The sequence below is a fragment of the Benincasa hispida genome, chromosome 4 (genome assembly GCF_027475165.1).
Source record: "Benincasa hispida cultivar pf3 chromosome 4, pf3_genome.v1.1, whole genome shotgun sequence".
NCBI lineage: Eukaryota > Viridiplantae > Streptophyta > Magnoliopsida > Cucurbitales > Cucurbitaceae > Benincasa > Benincasa hispida.
Window position 1 is genome coordinate 4,876,583 of NC_143481.1, and position 18,887 is coordinate 4,895,469.

At 33.8% G+C, this 18,887-nt stretch overlaps 2 protein-coding genes across 2 annotated transcripts; both read left to right on the forward strand.

The window, feature by feature from the left end:
• Positions 1–7,277: 7,277 nt before the first annotated feature.
• LOC120076451 (thioredoxin H-type-like) lies at positions 7,278–8,469 on the forward strand. Its single transcript, XM_039030283.2, has 3 exons — positions 7,278–7,437; positions 7,791–7,913; positions 8,066–8,469. Exons 1-3 carry the CDS (start codon positions 7,351–7,353, stop codon positions 8,222–8,224), a joined length of 369 nt encoding a protein of 122 aa, XP_038886211.1. The 5' UTR covers positions 7,278–7,350; the 3' UTR covers positions 8,225–8,469.
• A 2,970-nt stretch (positions 8,470–11,439) lies between these two features.
• Positions 11,440–18,277, forward strand: LOC120075516 (Pentatricopeptide repeat (PPR-like) superfamily protein). The gene is made up of 10 exons (XM_090313120.1): positions 11,440–14,309; positions 14,627–14,723; positions 14,939–15,037; positions 15,520–15,543; positions 15,636–15,851; positions 16,042–16,512; positions 16,633–16,857; positions 16,950–17,318; positions 17,432–17,653; positions 17,747–18,277. The coding sequence occupies exons 1-10, from the start codon at positions 11,641–11,643 to the stop codon at positions 18,035–18,037; spliced, it is 4,683 nt and encodes a 1,560-aa protein (XP_090169246.1). The 5' UTR covers positions 11,440–11,640; the 3' UTR covers positions 18,038–18,277.
• Positions 18,278–18,887: the final 610 nt, after the last annotated feature.

Consider the following 18,887-nt stretch of genomic DNA (forward strand, 5'->3'; position numbering starts at 1 on the left):
ACGATATACTACTCATTAGGAATGATGTAGGTCTACTGACTGCAGTTAAGAACTGGCTAGCAACCCAATTCCAATTGAAAGATTTGGGAAGGCTTAGTTTGTTCTGGGTATACAGATCTTTCGAGATCATAAGAACAAAGTGATAGTACTGTCTCAAACATCGTATATTGATAAAATTTTGCTCAAGTACTCGATGCAGAACTCCAAAAGGGGCCTACTACCATTCAGGCATGGAGTCACTTTGTCTAAGGACATGTGTCCTAAGATACCTCAATAGGTTGAGGATATAGACGGGTCCCATATGCATCTACTGTTGGCAGTTTAATGTATATGATGCTCTACACTAGGCCAGACATCTGCTATGCCGTGGGAATAGTCAATAAGTATCAATCTAATCCAGGCCAGGGTCACTGGACCACAGTTAAGAATATCCTCAAGTACCTTCGAAGAACGAGGGACTATATGCTCGTGTATAGGTCTAGTGATTTGACCCTTACTGGATATACGAATTCTGACTTTTAGACTAATAAGAACTCTCAGAAGTCCACTTCAGAGTTAGTATTTACTCTTAACAGAGGAACTATAGTGTGGCAGAGCACTAAACAGGGGTGCATCGTCGACTCCACGATGGAGACCGAGTACGTAGCAGCTTGTGAAGCTACTAAAGAGGTCGTCTGGCTTAGAAAGTTCTTGAAAAAGCTGTAAGTTGTTCCAGATATGTCTAGGCTCATCAACCTTTATTGTGACAATAGTGGTGCTGTGGCGAACTCCAAGGAGCCTAGAAGTCATAGCACGGCAAACACATAGAGCGGAAGTATCATCTGATCCGCGAGATAGTGCATCGAGGAAACGTGATCGTCATGAAGATCGCCTCGAAGCAAAAAAATTATTGATCCATTTGCGAAGGCTCTCTACGTTTGAGGGTCACCTTCAGAGCATGGGTCTATGGGACCGCCCGCGATTGGACTAGGGCAAGTGGGAGATTTTGTTGTACTGGGTTTTTATGCCCTAATTTATTGTTTTGTAACTGTTTGTTTGTACTCCCCACTTCACTTTAGGACAAGTGAGAGATTGTTGGGGTTTGTACCCTAAAGTCTCGTGTCCTATAGTTTGTAGACAACTTTGTAAGAACACTTGTGATGTATAATATATATGATATTTACTTCGCTTCTTGACTTTGCATATTTAGATGTTTTTTTATTTTACCACAAACCAATAAACTTAAACATGTATGTAGTGACATACAAGTAGATCATGTCTTAAGTGACAACCAAAATAGTCTGTAGTATAAGGATATAGGAGAGAAATCTTATCCTAGTAACACTACGGACGCAGCCCGCTTTATGGAATTGTTACAAGTATTATGACTGTCACAGATGGTTTGTAGTGGACATGAGAGCGGGGGCGTCCTATACAAAGAGTTTCTATAAGACCTAACCTCGAAGTGTTAACGTCTCGTCATATAACTCCATTCATGACAAAGACTTCACTTCACTAGGATGACTATAGGTAACATGACCTTAATCCTGAATGAGTTAGGAATTCCTGCCATTGAGGGCGGTCCTTTGATTTACATGGGTGCGAGTGGCCAGAGCGCCAACTTAAACCTACCATTTTGGGGATTCGTGATTTGGGAGCTGGGTACTCAGCTTCACAAGATGGAGTTCACTCCTTCACCAAAGCAGGGGTAAGTAGATAGATTGCTCTCTTAAGGGCTGATCTCGGGGCTTGATCAATGTGGCGCCACACACCTTCTCATGGCCCAAGAGATGTTCACACATAGTAGGACTATGTTGTATTGTTCATTAGAGAAATCAGTGGTACTTAAGGAGTAAGATGTAACTACAGAGGCAAAACAGTAGATTGGTTTTCTGTAATTATGAGCATCTGTGAAGGGTCATCATATTGATCATTGGTTATATCCAATGGACATAGAAATATATTTATGGCAAGAAGAGTTCAACTGTCGGTCTTTAGTGGAATGCCTGGCAGTTAAGGGATGGTGGATATCGTGACCAAAGAGTTTAGTCAGCTATTCACGTACCATTAGAGCTTCGAGTCATAGGTCCATAAGGTCCCCTTGGTAGCTTGGATACAAGTTGAGAGTCAGTTTTTGGGTCAGTTTGAAATGTTCAAATTGACAAAAGGGAGTTTGATTATATATGATATAATTGAACTAGTTAATTATATATGATATAATTAACTTTATGTATGAGATACATTAATTTGGAGGAAATTGGATATAAATATGATTTATATCTAGTGGAGAAAAAAAAATACTATGATTAATATATGAAATTAATTCATAAGTTATGAATATGATGTGATTACACTCATTGGACGGCTAAAAGGGAAATGGGACGATGTCTCCTCTGTTTTAATAATGGATGAGTAAGTTGAAAGATCACTTTGAGACGCATAAATAGCTCACGATGTGTCAAACTTGAGATGCGCGGACATTGTTTTAAAAAGTGTGTCATCGCTTAGAAAATCTGTGCCTATACAATAGTGTCTGCACAATCGCTTACCTATACGATAGTGCTAAGTGATCGCTTAATGATTACACCCTGCGCGCGCTATATACTAAACAATCATTTACCTTTTCCTAAGTGATCGTTTAGCATTCGATATTTACTAAACGATCGTACGTTTAGTTTTTCTACATGATCATTTAGACGATCGCTTACGTTTTTTCTACACGATCGTATACTTATATTTTGTCTATACCATAGACGAGCTTATCTCCTACTTGCTTGATCGTTGTATACGATCTCTCTTCCTCTTTCCTTCTACCCAATCCGAACAAAGCCCACCCTTTGGATTCTCACTCCATGAATACTGAGGGCTCTGAGTGGTGGTGTCATCTATATTTCCTTTTGTCTGTGTGGAGACTGTTCGAGGTAGACGATTGGGTTTTAGATTTGCTGTGAAGAAGAAGTCTTCAACTGGTATGATCTCTCAATCTCTTTAGCATTATGAATGCATTTTAGTATGTTTGAATATATATGTGGTAATTCTATCACAATGAATTGAAAAGATCCACTTCCGCTTGTAGGCACTATTGAATAAGAGTTCCTTTAGTTTTCGCACAAGGACCTCCATTTGTTCCCTTCACCTACATACATGTTTAAGCTATAGAAGATAACCTTAGATGTTAGTTTATTAGTTTGTGGGTTTAATGCTACTAAATGTCAAATAAAACATATCATATTTCATTAAATAAATAAAATATTTGTATAATACAATTACAAACTACATGAGCCTATGAGATTTAAAGCACCAACCCCAACACTATTGTGATCTCTAAGTTTGAGGGAGAAAAAAATACATAAATTTTAGGTCGCGTTTGCTAATCATTTGGTTGTTTGTTTTCGATTTTTGAAAATAAACCTATATTCTCTCAATTTCTTGCCATAGTTTCCATTTTTCTTAAGTAAAAAAATACAGATCTTAGTTTGACAAATTTTTAAAAACGATTTTTTTTTGTTTTTTATTTACAAAACTTAGCTTAGTTTTTTAAAATATTGATAGATAACGATGTAAGAAACTTATAAGTGGAGGGGGGAGGGGTGGATTTTCAAAAACTAAATGGTTAGCGTAAGTAGTTCACATATATATACTTTTAGTTTATATATTAAAATAGACATTTTAAAAGTTTACAAAAATACAAAATATAAAGTTTAAGATAAAAATAAATTTAAAGTTAAGTTAAAACGATCATCAATCAACTGAAATTAAATATATACAATAACTTCCTATCCTGAAGTTCAATCCCTATCCATGTATTGTGAAAATAAAGTTGCTCCCCACAATTCTACCATCCTCGTTTGTAGGAACAATTCCAAAACTCTAAAGGTAGAAATAGCAAAATCGAAGTAATATTCTTTTCATTTTTTGTTCTAAAATGCACAATAAACATTTAAAAGTAAATATTCGTTATTTTTTAAAGATTTTTTTTAAATACCTTCCCTTAAAAAAGAATTTCTTTTAATATAACAATTATGAAAATAGAGAATCAAACTTCCATCCTTTAACAAGAAAATACTATGAAAATTTTACCAAACATTTTTTTTTTCTTTTTCAATAAAAAAACAAGTTACAATGAATCACAATTTTGTTTTTATTTTAAGTTAAATTATAAAAATATCTTTGAACATTGTCATTTATTTTTTTTAAGAAAAATATCGCTATACTTCCGAAAGTTACAAAATTACTCTAAACATTTATAAATATTTAAAAAATATTTCTATACTTTCCAAAAGGGTGATATTTCCTGTGGACTTTAATAAACATTTAAAAAATATCCTTATAATAAAAATTCTTTCAAATATTGCATAAAATTTAAGATGTAAATAGTGTAACAGTGGCTTAAAACGAACATTTAGATCTCCAAATATTTTAGATCAATGTTACCTAATTCTAACTTTCAAATCTGGTTGAAATTCTAAAATATTTCTAATCAAATACTAATATTGAAACATTTATAAAAATTGATGATTAATACTTTAACTTTTAAAAGTAAAAAAGTATTTTCAAAACAAATGATCAACTTCAAAAATTAGCCTTTTATTTATTAGAAAAGGAAAACCAAGAAAAGAAAACACATGATATATAGAATGAAACCGCACTAAAAAAAATTATAAATTTGGTTTGTATAGTATATAAAAAGTTACAACTTGATCACTATAATTTTAAAAGTTAGAATAGGCTATGATTTAATAAAATTTCATTATCAAACTATAAGAGCCTAATTCAAACTTTCTTTCATAGGAACCAAGTTTGCAATTTAACCAAAAAGAAAAGAAATAATGACAACTTTATGAAAATAGATAATAAATAATAACTTTATAGAAAAAAATATCCTTTTAGTCCATAGGTTTTAGGTTTAGTTTCTATTTAATCCTTTAGTTTCAAAATATTATACTTTAGTCCTTTAAATTTTGAGTTTTGATTCCAATATAGTCTTTAGGTTTCGATATATTACAATTTCACTATTGAGATTTCAGTTTTGTTTCAATTTAGTTCTTAGGTTTCATTATTTACCTTTTTAAACTCGATTTTTGTTAGATACTTACTTTTCGTTTTAAGTGTTAATGTACATTAGTTAATTTAAAAGAATATTAATTGATTCAGTTTTACTATTTTTCTTGACGATCAAACTTATATATATATAATTGTTTTGAAAGTAAAAAGTGAAGGAATCGAATTCCAGTGGAAGCATTGAACATCATGTCATTAATTTTGATCAAGAATTTTGAAATATAGAGATGACAAACATGAAACTTAAATATGTTTTTCCTACACTTATAACGAATACAGAAAAGATGAAAACTTACCCTTAAAGACTAATTCTTCAAGAAATCCTCTAACAAATTCCTCCGACGAATAAAGACAATACCATTAAGTGTTGCCCACTATTCTCGAGTAAGAACTTGGTTTGTGGGAACCACCTTTTGGAAGACAAAGGGAAGAAAATGTTTTGCAAATAAACACTTTTTTATGTAATATGAGAGTATTGAGAGAGTGAGGGAGTTGATTGAGAGACAGCAGAAGAATTTCACCAATTTATCAAAAAATGCAGAGTTTTCTTGCATAACACGTAAGAGAGGAATTAATCCCCTCACCCCACTCTATTCAACTTCCATCTAATTATAGGGGAGTTTAATTTAATTTAATTTTAAATAAAATCAAGTAATATATAATTAATTATTGTATTAATTAATCTTAATTAATTAAATATCTTATATTTAATTAATATTACATTTGAATCATATTCAAATATATTTCCCTCTTATAACATGTAGTTTTAATTAATATCCCATTCACATTAAATTTCATCTATAGTTTTGATATGAATCTCATTTATATTATATTTGAATTTTATTCAAATACATTATTCTCTCATATTATATAATTTAATTTTGAAGCTCATTCAAAATTAACTTTATAATATAATGTATCTATATACATTATATTAATTGTATCATATACAATTAACATGTATTCCCTTATAAATGGAATAATTCAAATACTTCAAAAACTAATTAATCCTTGTTTTACTCTTAGTGAGCTAGCAATGGGACCTAATGGACTTACAGATTAGAAATTTCAATGATTCCAGATTAATTAATTAAACTCTTTAATGAACTAAATTAACACTCATTAACTATGAACCACTCCACTAAAGATTCACAGTTGCACTTTTCGCACGATAGAATATTTATGTGTCCATGGATATAACTATTGCCAGTAAGTCGATCCACGAGTCAGTTCATAATTACAACTAGGTCAAATTATCGTTTTACTTCTATAATTACCTCTTATTCTTTAAGTCTCACTGATCTTCTAATGAACAACCTATTAATGGTCCTACCATAAATAAAATTCCTCTTAGGCTAATGAGAGGAAGAGGCTCCATTGTTCAAGACCTAAAGTCGACATTTAAGGGAACAACTCATCTACTTACCTTAAAGTCGAGAATGAGGGAATTCTATCTTGTGTAGCCATGTTCCTAATTTTCCACTTGGTATTGTATCCAAAATGGTAGACTTATTGAGTCGGTGATACGGGTCACTTTCATTCATACAAGTCAAGGACAAGCCCTCACAAGCAAGAGTCCATAACTCGTAGGATTGAAATTGAGTTACATATGATCATCCTATAAAATATTAATCTCTTTAGTTAATGTTGCCGCAAAGAAAGATTAATTATTTCATAATTTGGTCTTATACAAACTCTTTGTATAGGATACCCCACTGCATGTCTCTACATGAACGAATTAGATCAAATAGTTAGTAACGATTACAAAGTAGATCATATCTATATACTATATACCATTTAGATTATTTTTGAACATGATCCACTTGTATGTCAACCATATACTGTTCAATTTACCTGAATAATCTTGAATTTTAGTTTAATGGATTGAGTTACATAAGTCTAAATATTGAATAAAATGACTCTTTATTTTATTAAATGAGTTTTGTTTTTATACATTACAAACCACGAGGTTTAAGGATTGAACCCCAACAAAAAGACCATACATTTTAAAATTAATAATAAAATTAGGTTGATTAGGATATAAACTCATAAAATTTTCACTTATTTAAGCCTAATCGATGATTGACAACCCAACCGGTTTGGGTTGATGGGGTTTATAATTCTTCAATCGATAGCATTATCGTAATAAAACGTCGAAAGAGCAGGTAATTTAGTAAAAATGAGAAGAAAGAACGGGAGCCCCACCCCCGAGTATATAAATACCTGCCCATCGCCATCATCTCTCCGTATCGTTACGGTTTTTGATACGGAGAATATTTCTTTTGCAGAAAGCGATTTGCGTTTAATCCAATGGGTGAAGAAGGCCAAGTTATTGCATGCCATAAGCAGCCTGAATGGGAGGCTCTCTTAGCCAAAGGCAAGGAATCTGGAAAACTGGTATGGTCTTTTCATTCTTCATATCATTTTCTATATTATTTCAATTGATTCCCATCGAATTTTCGAATTTCACTTTCGATGGTTCCTTTTTCCTGTCAGGAGATTGTTTAATGTCTTGGTACGTAATGGATTCGCTAGGGTTTCTGATCTCTTTAGCTAGTTTAGTTTATATATTCGATTTATCTAGATTGAATGATCGCTTAAAATTGACGAATCTTTTGATCGATTTGTATTCCTCATGATCTCAATTTGAACTTTGATTGCACTATTTTGCGCCAATCGTTCTGTGGTTTTGTATTCCATTTTGTGTTCATTTTTTTTATTCCTGATGTTTCTAGAGATTTGTTTGATAGATTGTCGTGGATTTTACTGCTTCCTGGTGCGGGCCATGCCGTACAATTGCTCCATATTTCTCCGAATTGGCTAAGAATCATCCCGGTGTCATTTTCCTGAAAGTGGACGTCGATGAGTTGAATGTAAGCATATCTAACCTTTCTATTAAATCATATTTTCAACAGTTACTGTTCTAAACAGGATATTGTTGAATACATAGTAGCATGCAATGGAGGCCGATTTCTTTTTGATCACTTGATCCCCTTTAAGCAATGGATTCTTTTTCTCTCTACAGACTGTTGCTAGCGAGTGGAAGATTAATGCAATGCCGACATTTGTTTTTGTGAAAGGAGGGGAAACAGTTCACAAGATTGTTGGTGCTGATAAAGGGGCGCTGTTGAAGAAATTAGAAGAGCTTAAAACTCCAACAGCTGCTGCTACTTCTACTGCTTAGACAAGTCAACTTGGAGGAATGTGTCCTCCTTATTATCAGTATGGTTTAATGTTGATTCTGGTTTCGGAGTTTGTTCTTCTTGTGAATTTCATAACATTGTGTTTAAGATGTTTACTGTTCTTTGTTTCCCCTTAAAGAAGTTTGGATAATATGTGCAAACTTTCAAATATATGATTCTCTGGTGCTTGTTATAAATAGAAGCTGCAGGTTTCATCGTGGAATAAATGGGGCAGGAATTTGTTGAACTCTGAAGTCGCCTGAATTTGCACATTTTATCAGCAGTGTTCCGTAAGAACTTGATAGTACTCTACATACTGATTTTTATGCAGTTTGTTTATTGTTTGCAGTACAGTAACTTTTGAGTAGGTATCTGAAACTTAAAAAAAGATGGGTGTTTCTAACCTTCGATTTTGTGTTTGATAGGGCTTGAAATACTCAATTTTGTGCCATTAGTTTATAATGTTAAAAGTTTTTTTTTAACTTTATGTCTAGTAAGCATGTGAGGGGCTTTTGGTTTGTAGAGTTAATATGTTGGAATTTGTAAGTTTATGTTTGGAATATAGAATTGTAAGATAAAGTTCTTTAATAAATGTGAAAAGTAAAAGTAAAGAAAGAAGAGAAAGTGGAGTCATTTGATAAATGTGAATAGTGAAAAAGAAGAGAAATGAAGTTACTAAGCTCCTGAATGTCTTAGAATATTATTGTAGATTAATTGATCTATTAGATACAGAATTGATTGAAAGTTTAGTGACTTAGAAGTTGTTTGTGGGGCGTTGGTTGGTTATTATAATTTATTGTAGTTTGGGTTATAATAGTTATGTTTCCGATGAAGACTATTTTAGTCGAAGTTACAATCATGTATGTTTTTTTTGTGTGTTTTAGTCTGGGTTATAATCATTTATGTTTTTTTCGTGTTTTATTATGAATTATAATCATTTGTGTTTTTGGTGTGTTTTAGTCTAAGTTATAATAATTTGTGTTTGGTGCAAGATTATTTTAGTAATTATAAAATAGTAAGACAATGAAAGTTTTCAAGTAATTTTACCGAGAACTTCAACTATTATAAGGGAGTAGTGAGTTATAACCCAAATGTCCTCTTTAGTCTAAATCTATTAGATGGGAAGTTTAGAGGAAAAGGAAAGTCATGATTTGCTAAGAATATTTGAAAGTTGTTAATGTTTGGTTTGTTTATTAGCAAAGACCAAAGGGGAATATGTGTGTACGGCTGTGAAATGTGGGGAGGGATTTTGAGTGTGTTTGAAAAGGGATGTCTTTTGAAGAATCACTTCTTAAGAAAAAGAAGATTATTTGCTAAAGAAAGAATTTCAACTTTTTGGTGTGTGATGTTTTGATTCACTTTAACCTCCTTTTCTGTAGTGGGCATGAATTTGATGCTGATATGATGTTTTGTTGAAAAACAATAATTAAATATATGAATGTTGGCAATTCAATTAACTAATGACACAAGCAACTTTGAAAGATGTTAAAAATAAATAAATAAATAAAATGACACTTTTGGACATTGTGTTTAAAGTCAATGGTTTCATATTTTATATGCAACTTTAACTGATCAAAGGAACAAAATTTATGAGAAATTTCTCAAAATAAAAAAAATTAATCAAATTTGTAATATTACCCAAAAAAATGATAATTTGCTAATAGCGATGGCTTCTTTTAAGTCAAACTAATAATTAATAAAAAAAAAAATCTACAATTTTTTTCCCATCACAATATTTATTAGGATCGATAAGGTAAATGATGAATTCATATACAGTTTCCAAATTTGATAATGACATTAAAGAGAGCCATTTTTCCTCGAATAATGATAACAACAACAAAGAGGGCAATTAATTTTTATACCAAAACGTGATGTGGATAAGAAAATGAGCATGGTTAGGTCAGATTTGTCAAATTCAATTTGCAATTCAACCATAGTTCTATGGATGAGCTTTTAAATCATTTCAATCTTGTTTGATAATCATTTTATTTTTCATTCTTAGATTTTAAAAATAAGTCTATTTTCTTTCATTTTTTTATAATAATTTACATTGTTCTTAAATATAGTGGTTGAACTTTTGGTCAAATTTGAAAAAACAAAAACAACTTTTGAAAAGCATTTTTTTTTAAAATTTAGTTTTCAAATTTTGACTTGGTTTTTCAAATCATTGGTAAAAGGTAGATAATAAATTAAGAAATTAGGAAGTGAAAGTAGTGTCTATAGGCTTAATTTTCACAAAAAAAAAAAACAAATAAATAAATAAAGACTCTGTTTGGTAGCTTTTATTTTTTTTTAAATTAAAATTATTTCACCCACATTGCTTAAATTTTAAAAATAAAAGTAACTTTTGAAAAGTTATTTTTTTAGTTCTAAAAATTCTGCTTGGTTTTTTAAATTATTAGTAAAAAAGAAAGAAATTTGGAAGTGAAAATCGTATAATAGAATTAATTTTCAAAATCAAAATGGTTACCAAATAATGTCAAAATAATTACAAACGGAGCTTTGATGATTCACTTTTTCCTTTTTTTTTTTCCGGATTTTTTCCTGATAAATATCAATTTTCACATTTGAAGTCAAGAAATTAATCAAATAACAATTATTCATTTTCCTAAATATTCGTGGTATGGTCACCGACACTCAAAGTAACAAAATTAAGACTACCACAACCTTGGCCAAAAGATGGCCAAATTTTGTCACATTTACGCCTTCAAATAAAAAACAAAAGAGCAAACCTTTGCCAAAGGGACTTGAACTTCTCTTTAATGAGAATTGAGAATGCCTTTTTTAAAAATAATAATAATAATAATTTTATATAATTTAAAATTACGAGAATTTTTTTTTAGATAATAAAGATATAATTATAATGTTGTCATTAGTTTAACTTTGAGGCGGTAATAGAATTTATAAATATAATTAGATTTGGCTTTTAATCACATTTAGTTAGAGTTATAAATATGTCATATTCATAATTCTCAAAGTAAATGTGACCATAAAACAAATGAATCACTTTCCACTCATCAATTAATTTATATTTTTTTATTATAGATTGAATCATAGATCCACGTATATGGAAAATAAAGTAAACAATAATAAATGTATTATGTATGCCACATATTATATTATTGTTCATTTTATTGCTTTTACTGTTGATGTATATATGTTATTAATTATTCAAAACATAAATGTTGGATTAAAAAGTTTAGAGGTTTGAATCTATTAAAAAAAAAAAGAAAAAGAAAAGGAAAGTAGAAAGAGTATCTGATAACCCCATCCAGTGGAGGCTGTGGAGGAGGCGCCACGTCCACAACCTGCGCCATCTTCTGATCTTCTAATCTTCATTTTTCGTTATTTTAATGAACAAGCTCTGAATTAAACAACTTTCAAAGGGGCCAAGAAGAAATCTATACTCCCATTAACAATGGAGAAACTGGCAATTCCTTGCCAAACGAATCCTCCAATTTCTGTTCCTGCTTCAATTATCAAACCCAAACCCCTTAAATTCTCCTCAAAACCAACTAAATCTTCTATATTTTTCACCCAGAAACTTACTACAAGGTTCAATGACGACCATTTGAGTTACCTTTGCAGTAATGGGCTCCTCCGGGAAGCCATAACAGCCATCGATTCAATGTCTAAACGTGGGTCTAAGTTAAGCACTAACTCTTATATCAACTTGCTTCAAACTTGCATAGATACGGATTCTGTTGAACTGGGTCGTGAGCTTCATGTTCGTATGAGTTTAGTCGATCAGGTAAACCCATTTGTTGAGACAAAGCTAGTTAGCATGTATGCGAAATGCGGGTTTCTAAAAGATGCACGTAAGGTGTTTGATGGAATGCAGGAGAGGAATTTGTACACTTGGTCGGCAATGATAGGCGCATATTCAAGAGAGCAGAGATGGAAAGAAGTAGTTGAACTTTTCTTTTTGATGATGGGAGATGGGGTATTGCCTGATGCATTTCTTTTCCCAAAAATATTGCAGGCTTGTGGGAATTGCGAGGATCTTGAAACTGTGAAGTTAATACATTCTGTGGTTATTCGATGTGGGTTAAGTTGTTATATGCGTGTCAACAATTCTATTTTGACGGCATTTGTCAAATGTGGGAAATTGAGTCTAGCTAGGAAGTTCTTTGAGAACATGGACGAAAGAGATGAGGTCTCTTGCAATGCTATGATAGCTGGTTATTGCCAGAAGGGAAATGGTAATGAAGCTAGGAGATTGCTTGATGCGATGAGCGATCAAGGATTCAAACCGGGTCTGATTACTTATAACATAATGATTGCTAGTTATAGCCAGTTGGGGAATTGTAGTCTTGTTCTAGAATTGAAGAAGAAGATGGAGAGTATGGGGATAGCGCCTGACGTCTATACTTGGACCTCAATGATATCGGGTTTTGCTCAAAGCAGCAGGATTAGTCAGGCATTGGATTTCTTCAAGGAGATGATTCTAGCTGGGGTTGAACCAAATGCTATAACTATTGCAAGTGTGACCTCGGCCTGTGCTTCCTTAAAATCACTGCAAAAAGGGCTGGAGATACATTGTTTTGCAATTAAAATGGGAATTGCGCACGAAGTATTGGTTGGGAATTCACTTATTGATATGTATTCTAAATGTGGAAAATTGGAAGCTGCTCGCCATGTCTTTGACACGATTTTAGAAAAAGACATTTATACGTGGAACTCGATGATTGGAGGATATTGTCAGGCTGGATATTGTGGTAAAGCATATGAACTTTTTATGAGATTAAGGGAATCAAATGTAATGCCTAATGTTGTTACATGGAATGTGATGATATCAGGATGTATACAGAATGGAGATGAGGATCAAGCTATGAACCTCTTTCAAATCATGGAAAAAGATGGGGAGGTTAAGCGGAATACAGCATCCTGGAATTCTCTTATTGCTGGGTACCACCAGCTTGGTGAAAAGAACAAAGCTCTAGCAATATTTCGACAAATGCAGTCTCTTAATTTTAATCCTAATTCAGTGACTATCTTGAGCATTTTACCAACTTGTGGAAATGTAATGGCAGAGAAAAAAATAAAGGAAATCCATGGTTGTGTGTTGCGCAGAAACCTGGAGTCTGAGCTTCCTGTTGCAAACTCACTTATAGACACTTATGCCAAATCAGGGAACATTCAATATTCAAGAACCATCTTTGATGGCATGCCATCCAAAGATATTATCACCTGGAATTCAATTATTGCAGGATATGTTTTACATGGTTGTTCAGATGCTGCATTTCATTTGTTTGGTCAGATGAAAAAGTTTGGAATTAGGCCGAACCGAGGTACTCTGGCTAGTATTATTCATGCCTATGGCATTGCTGGAATGGTAGACAAGGGAAGACATGTTTTTTCTAGCATCACTGAAGAACATCAAATTCTACCAACTTTAGATCATTATTTTGCTATGGTAGATCTGTATGGACGTTCTGGGAGGCTTACAGATGCAATAGAGTTCATCGAAGATATGCCTATAGAACCCGATGTCTCTATCTGGACAAGCTTACTTACTGCCTGTAGGTTTCACGGCAACTTACACTTGGCAGTACAAGCAGTCGAGCGCCTACACGAATTGGAGCCTGATAATCATGTGGTTTACCGTTTATTAATACAAGCATATGCTTTATATGGGAAATTTGAACAAACTCTAAAAGGGAGAAAGCTTGGAAAAGAGAGTGCGATGAAGAAATGTACAGCACAGTGCTGGGTTGAAGTCAGGAACAAAGTCCATTTATTTGTCACTGGCGAGCAGTCTAAGCTTGACGTTCTAAATACTTGGATAAAGAGCATTGAAGGGAAAGTAAAGAAATTTAATAATCACCATCATCTTTCTATTGAAGAAGAACAGAAAGAAGAAAAAATTGGTGGGTTCCACTGTGAAAAATTTGCTTTTGCTTTTGGCCTTATTGGCTCATCTCATACACCCAAAAGTATAAAGATTGTGAAAAATTTAAGAATATGTGGGGACTGTCATCAGATGGCCAAATATATCTCAGCGGCTCATGAATGTGAAATATATTTAAGTGACTCAAACTGCTTGCACCATTTCAAAAATGGTCACTGTTCTTGTGGGGATTATTGGTAGCCTTTAACAAGACGTGGAAGTTGTTCTTAGAATCAGATTCCTGTAGAATTTGGCTGAGAATGAATTGTTCATAACATCATTTTGACAGGTGTGAGACCTATTCATAGGTATCCGAATTTTGTTTATGGTATTCATAATTTTATTTATTTATTAATATAATTCATATAGATTCTTAATAGCAGTTAGTGGAGCATGGAGACATTGCATGCTTGTTTGGGTGCATAGCTTACTGTTTCTTGCAAGTGTGTAATGACATGACACATTTAGGTTGAAATGATCCTTGATAGTGTATCACCTTGGTATTTTGATGAAGTTATAGAGAAAGCTTCTTGGTTGAACTAGACTTTCATGATTTGCTTATTCCCATGTTGGAGGGTAGTCACTTTCTAGATTCATGTCCAATTGGTATGGTGGTTTTACCTCCTTAGCTTAGCTGCTGCTCACTTGAGATTGATTGTTAAGTCCATCTCGATTTTTGTTTACCTTTGGTTATAAGAAATCTCCGTGCAGATGGCTGTTTTACTAATAATTCAGTTATGTCCCTCTGTGAGTGAACATACCATTATGGATTGTCAAGCTTCTTCATGCGTACCGGTTATCATTTTCTGCAAAGGCCATGATGTAGAGTAATATGCGCTCCTTCTCAGACAGTGGGGAAGCCCCTGGGGAGGGGTTGATATGTAGAGAAAACCGAGATAAAGGTCTGTTGGGATTTCATGCCTGCGTACGTCACTTTTCATAAATTTCACTGGATTAAACTCTCACCGTCATTGTTTGTTAATTTGGTGGAATATGCATAACAATCAGCTGGTGGGACTCTAGTTAGGATGTCATACATAGGAAAATAAGACAAGCTCGCCATATTTTAATTGAAAACAAAGCGACCCATGGAGACGAGAGAATAATAATGATACCAAACAGATTAGGATCCATTGGCAAACACTATTATTTATTTGTTTTCTTTAAATATTAGATTTCATTTTTCTATTCTATCCAGGGATCAGATTCTTGTCTACTAAATCTTTCCCCTCCTTAGTGAAAATTGGAATCTATCTCCTCCCCATCATTTGAAAAAGCTTTTGAAACCTTGATTCTGTACTCCACGCCTTTTTTGCTCAAATAAATTCCTCACAGTCTGCTTTGAACGCTACAATTGTGCTCAGGCATTGAAGTTCAAGAAAATCGTTGCTCTTCTCACATTTCTAGTCTTTTGTTTCTGTAACGAGAATGGTAGGTGCTATTCATTTGCTTTGCATTATTTGATTGCATTCAACTTTTTTTTTCTTCCACAGCCAGTTAGAAGTTTGTTTTTTCCCACACAGAGTTTTGATGATTCTCGAAAAATCAAGCCAATCATGGCTGGTCCTTTTGGAGGACCAGGTGGAAGTAACTGGGATGATGGAGTTTATTCAACTATCAGGCAGTTGGTAATTTGCCATGGAGCTGGTATCGACTCCATTAAGATTCAATATGATGTGAAGGGAAGTTCAATTTGGTCAGATAGACATGGAGGAAATGGTGGCACTAAAACAGACACGGTAGCCCCATACTTTACTGGATCATCGATTGTTTGCTCAATAATTTCGAAACGTCTCAAGTCCTGTACTTCTTTGAAATGAAATTTAGATTTCCAAATGATACACAAATGCGTGTTAGTTGGTTTTGGTTGATCATTGATGATGAATACAGGAGTCTCTGTGTACTAAGTTATCGTTTTTGGTTTTACAGGTGAAGCTTGATTTTCCGGATGAGTACTTGACTATGATCCGTGGACACTATGGTAGCTTTGTGTCATTTGACAAAGTTTTTGTTCGATCCCTGACTTTTATGAGCAACAAAAAGAAGTACGGACCTTACGGGGTCGAACAAGGAACAATTTTCTCGTTTCCCATGACTGAGGGCAAGATTGTAGGGTTCCATGGCAGGAGTGGATTGTACCTGGATGCCATTGGAGTTTATCTAAAGCCTATGGCTACACAATCGCCATCTAAAGCAATGATTCAGTCACAGAATTATGTTGCTAGTAAGACTGACAGTGAAGGCTATTCAATTATACAAGGCAGTGTTGGCCAAAATTATGATATTGTTCTTGCTGTTAGGCAGAAGGATGAATTCAAAAAGCCTCTTCCAACTACTATCTCAAAACAAGTATCTAGTTCCTCAAGCTCAGAATCAAGCGATGATGAATCCACAGTCAAGGTGGGATGAAACTTTTTACTTTTACGCCTTTATTATCTTGTTTCAAGTAAACTTTTTCCCCTCCCACATCTACTTTTGTACGAATAGAATTCAAATAACGGTTGGTGATTGTCATCTCAGAGGCCTGTTAAGAAGGGACCGTCTAGAGTCGAAAATGTGGTACCATGTGGACCCTGGGGTGGCTCAGGTGGAACTCCATTTGATGATGGATATTATACTGGTATTAGACAAATTAATGTGTCGCGTAATGTTGGAATTGTATATATAAGAGTTCTGTATGCTTGTGATGAGGAATCTATATGGGGAGGACGAGCAGGTGGAACTGGAGGATTCAAAAATGACAAGGTGAAATAATTTCCTGCATATTTTGGATTGGAAGGCATGCAGTTCCACCTCTCAGTTATTAGTTTCTCTTAGTCGTAACAATGGTTTTGCAGGTTATCTTGGATTATCCATATGAAATCTTGACTCATGTAACTGGACACTATGGGCCTGTCATGTACATGGGACCTAATGTTATCAAGTCACTCACATTCCATACTACAAAAACGAAGTACGGACCATTTGGAGAGGCACAAGGAACCCCCTTTAGTACCAACGTCAAGGAGGGGAAGATCGTTGGATTTCATGGGAGGAAAGGTTTGTTCCTAGATGCTCTTGGTGTGCACTTAGTTGAAGGAAAGGTGACCCCGGTGTCTCGTCCTCCCTCCAGCGGTATTGTTCCTGCTGCACCACCGGTTCTTGAAAATGAGAATGCCCCTTGGACTGTGAAACTGGCACCTTCAAAAGGAGGAGCACTTGAAGAGGTACTGTCTAACGCTGCTAACCTTTTTAGATGTTTCTTGCGACTGAACAAACAGTGGAAGCTAATATAAGTATAGTCATGAAAGAACTTATGGATTGATTATTTGTTTCATAGATTGCTCGTGGTGTAGTAAAACAACCAGCACCCTGTGGACCTGGACCATGGGGCGGAGATGGCGGGAAACCATGGGATGATGGAGTATTTTCGGGCATTAAACAGATATACTTGACACGGTCTCTTGAAGCTTTTTGTTCGATTCAAATTGAATATGATCGAAACAAACAATCAGTTTGGTCAGTTAAGCATGGAGGAAACAGTGGAACAACCATACATCGGGTACCATTGAATTTACCTTCAACAGTTTCTTTTACCTGCTAATATATATTACATCCACAATCAAACAAACACTTATTCTGGCTGTGTTTGCAGGTAAAATTGGATTATCCACATGAAGTGTTAACTTGTATATCAGGATATTACGGTTACATCGGTAAAGATGAGAGACAACAAGCTATAAAGTCGCTTACTTTTCACACAAGCAGGGGGAAGTTCGGTCCATTTGGGGAGGAGGTAGGGTCGTTTTTCACGTCCACGACGACGGAGGGCAAAGTGGTTGGCTTCCATGGGAGGAGCAGCTTGTATTTGGACGCCATTGGAGTTCACATGCAACACTGGCTAGGAAGCCAAAGGGCTTCCAAGTCTTTGTTCAAACTGTTCTGATATGAAAATGAAAGAACTAATAATGCTGAGATGGAGCAATATGATTCCGTTAGTAATCAATTAGGGAAAAGTGAGATTCTATCATCTTTTCCTTGTCTTCCATTTGCATGGAAAAGAATGTTTGGCCTAATCAATAACGCTTATCAATATTATTCCTGCATATGATATTTCATATTCGATACTACTAGTGAAATGTAATAAAAATTGAGCGTGAATACAGTATGTAGAGTGATTTTTTAAGTGTTTTTTTAATCAATGAAGTTTTTTTTTTTTTTTTAGAGTTGAAAAAAGTACTTAAAAGCACTTGAAAAATCATTTCAAACAGGTCAAAAGTTATTTGTGGAGGTTGTTCATAAGGTGTAATATTGTGATATTATGTTGAATAGTTGTGTGATAATGTGATATTGTGTTGTAATGAGGTGAGGGATGATTGGTCACATCAATAGACAAATATGAATTTTGATTAAGTTTTACGAAACTTTAATAGAGCTCTATTTTAGATTTCTAACCACAAATTTCATTTTTGATTAACAATACAAAAGATAGAAATAGTGATAAAACTTTTAAGGGACCTAGATTAAAATGACTTTTTATTGGTTTAATTATTAAAAATATTTCTGAACTAGGGTTAGTTTGAATTAAAAAGTTCTATTTTAAAAACAGATGAAGACTCTCGCAGATAAATTCATGGACAAAAAAAAATTGTCCATCCTTTGTTTAGGTGAACAAATCTCGACACACATAAAGTAAATTTGGGGGTTAGGGTTTGTGAAAATATTGCAAATGAAAAAAAAAAAAATCGAATTGTACAAATGTATTGATGATAAATGTATCATGTCTCTTTGTTTTA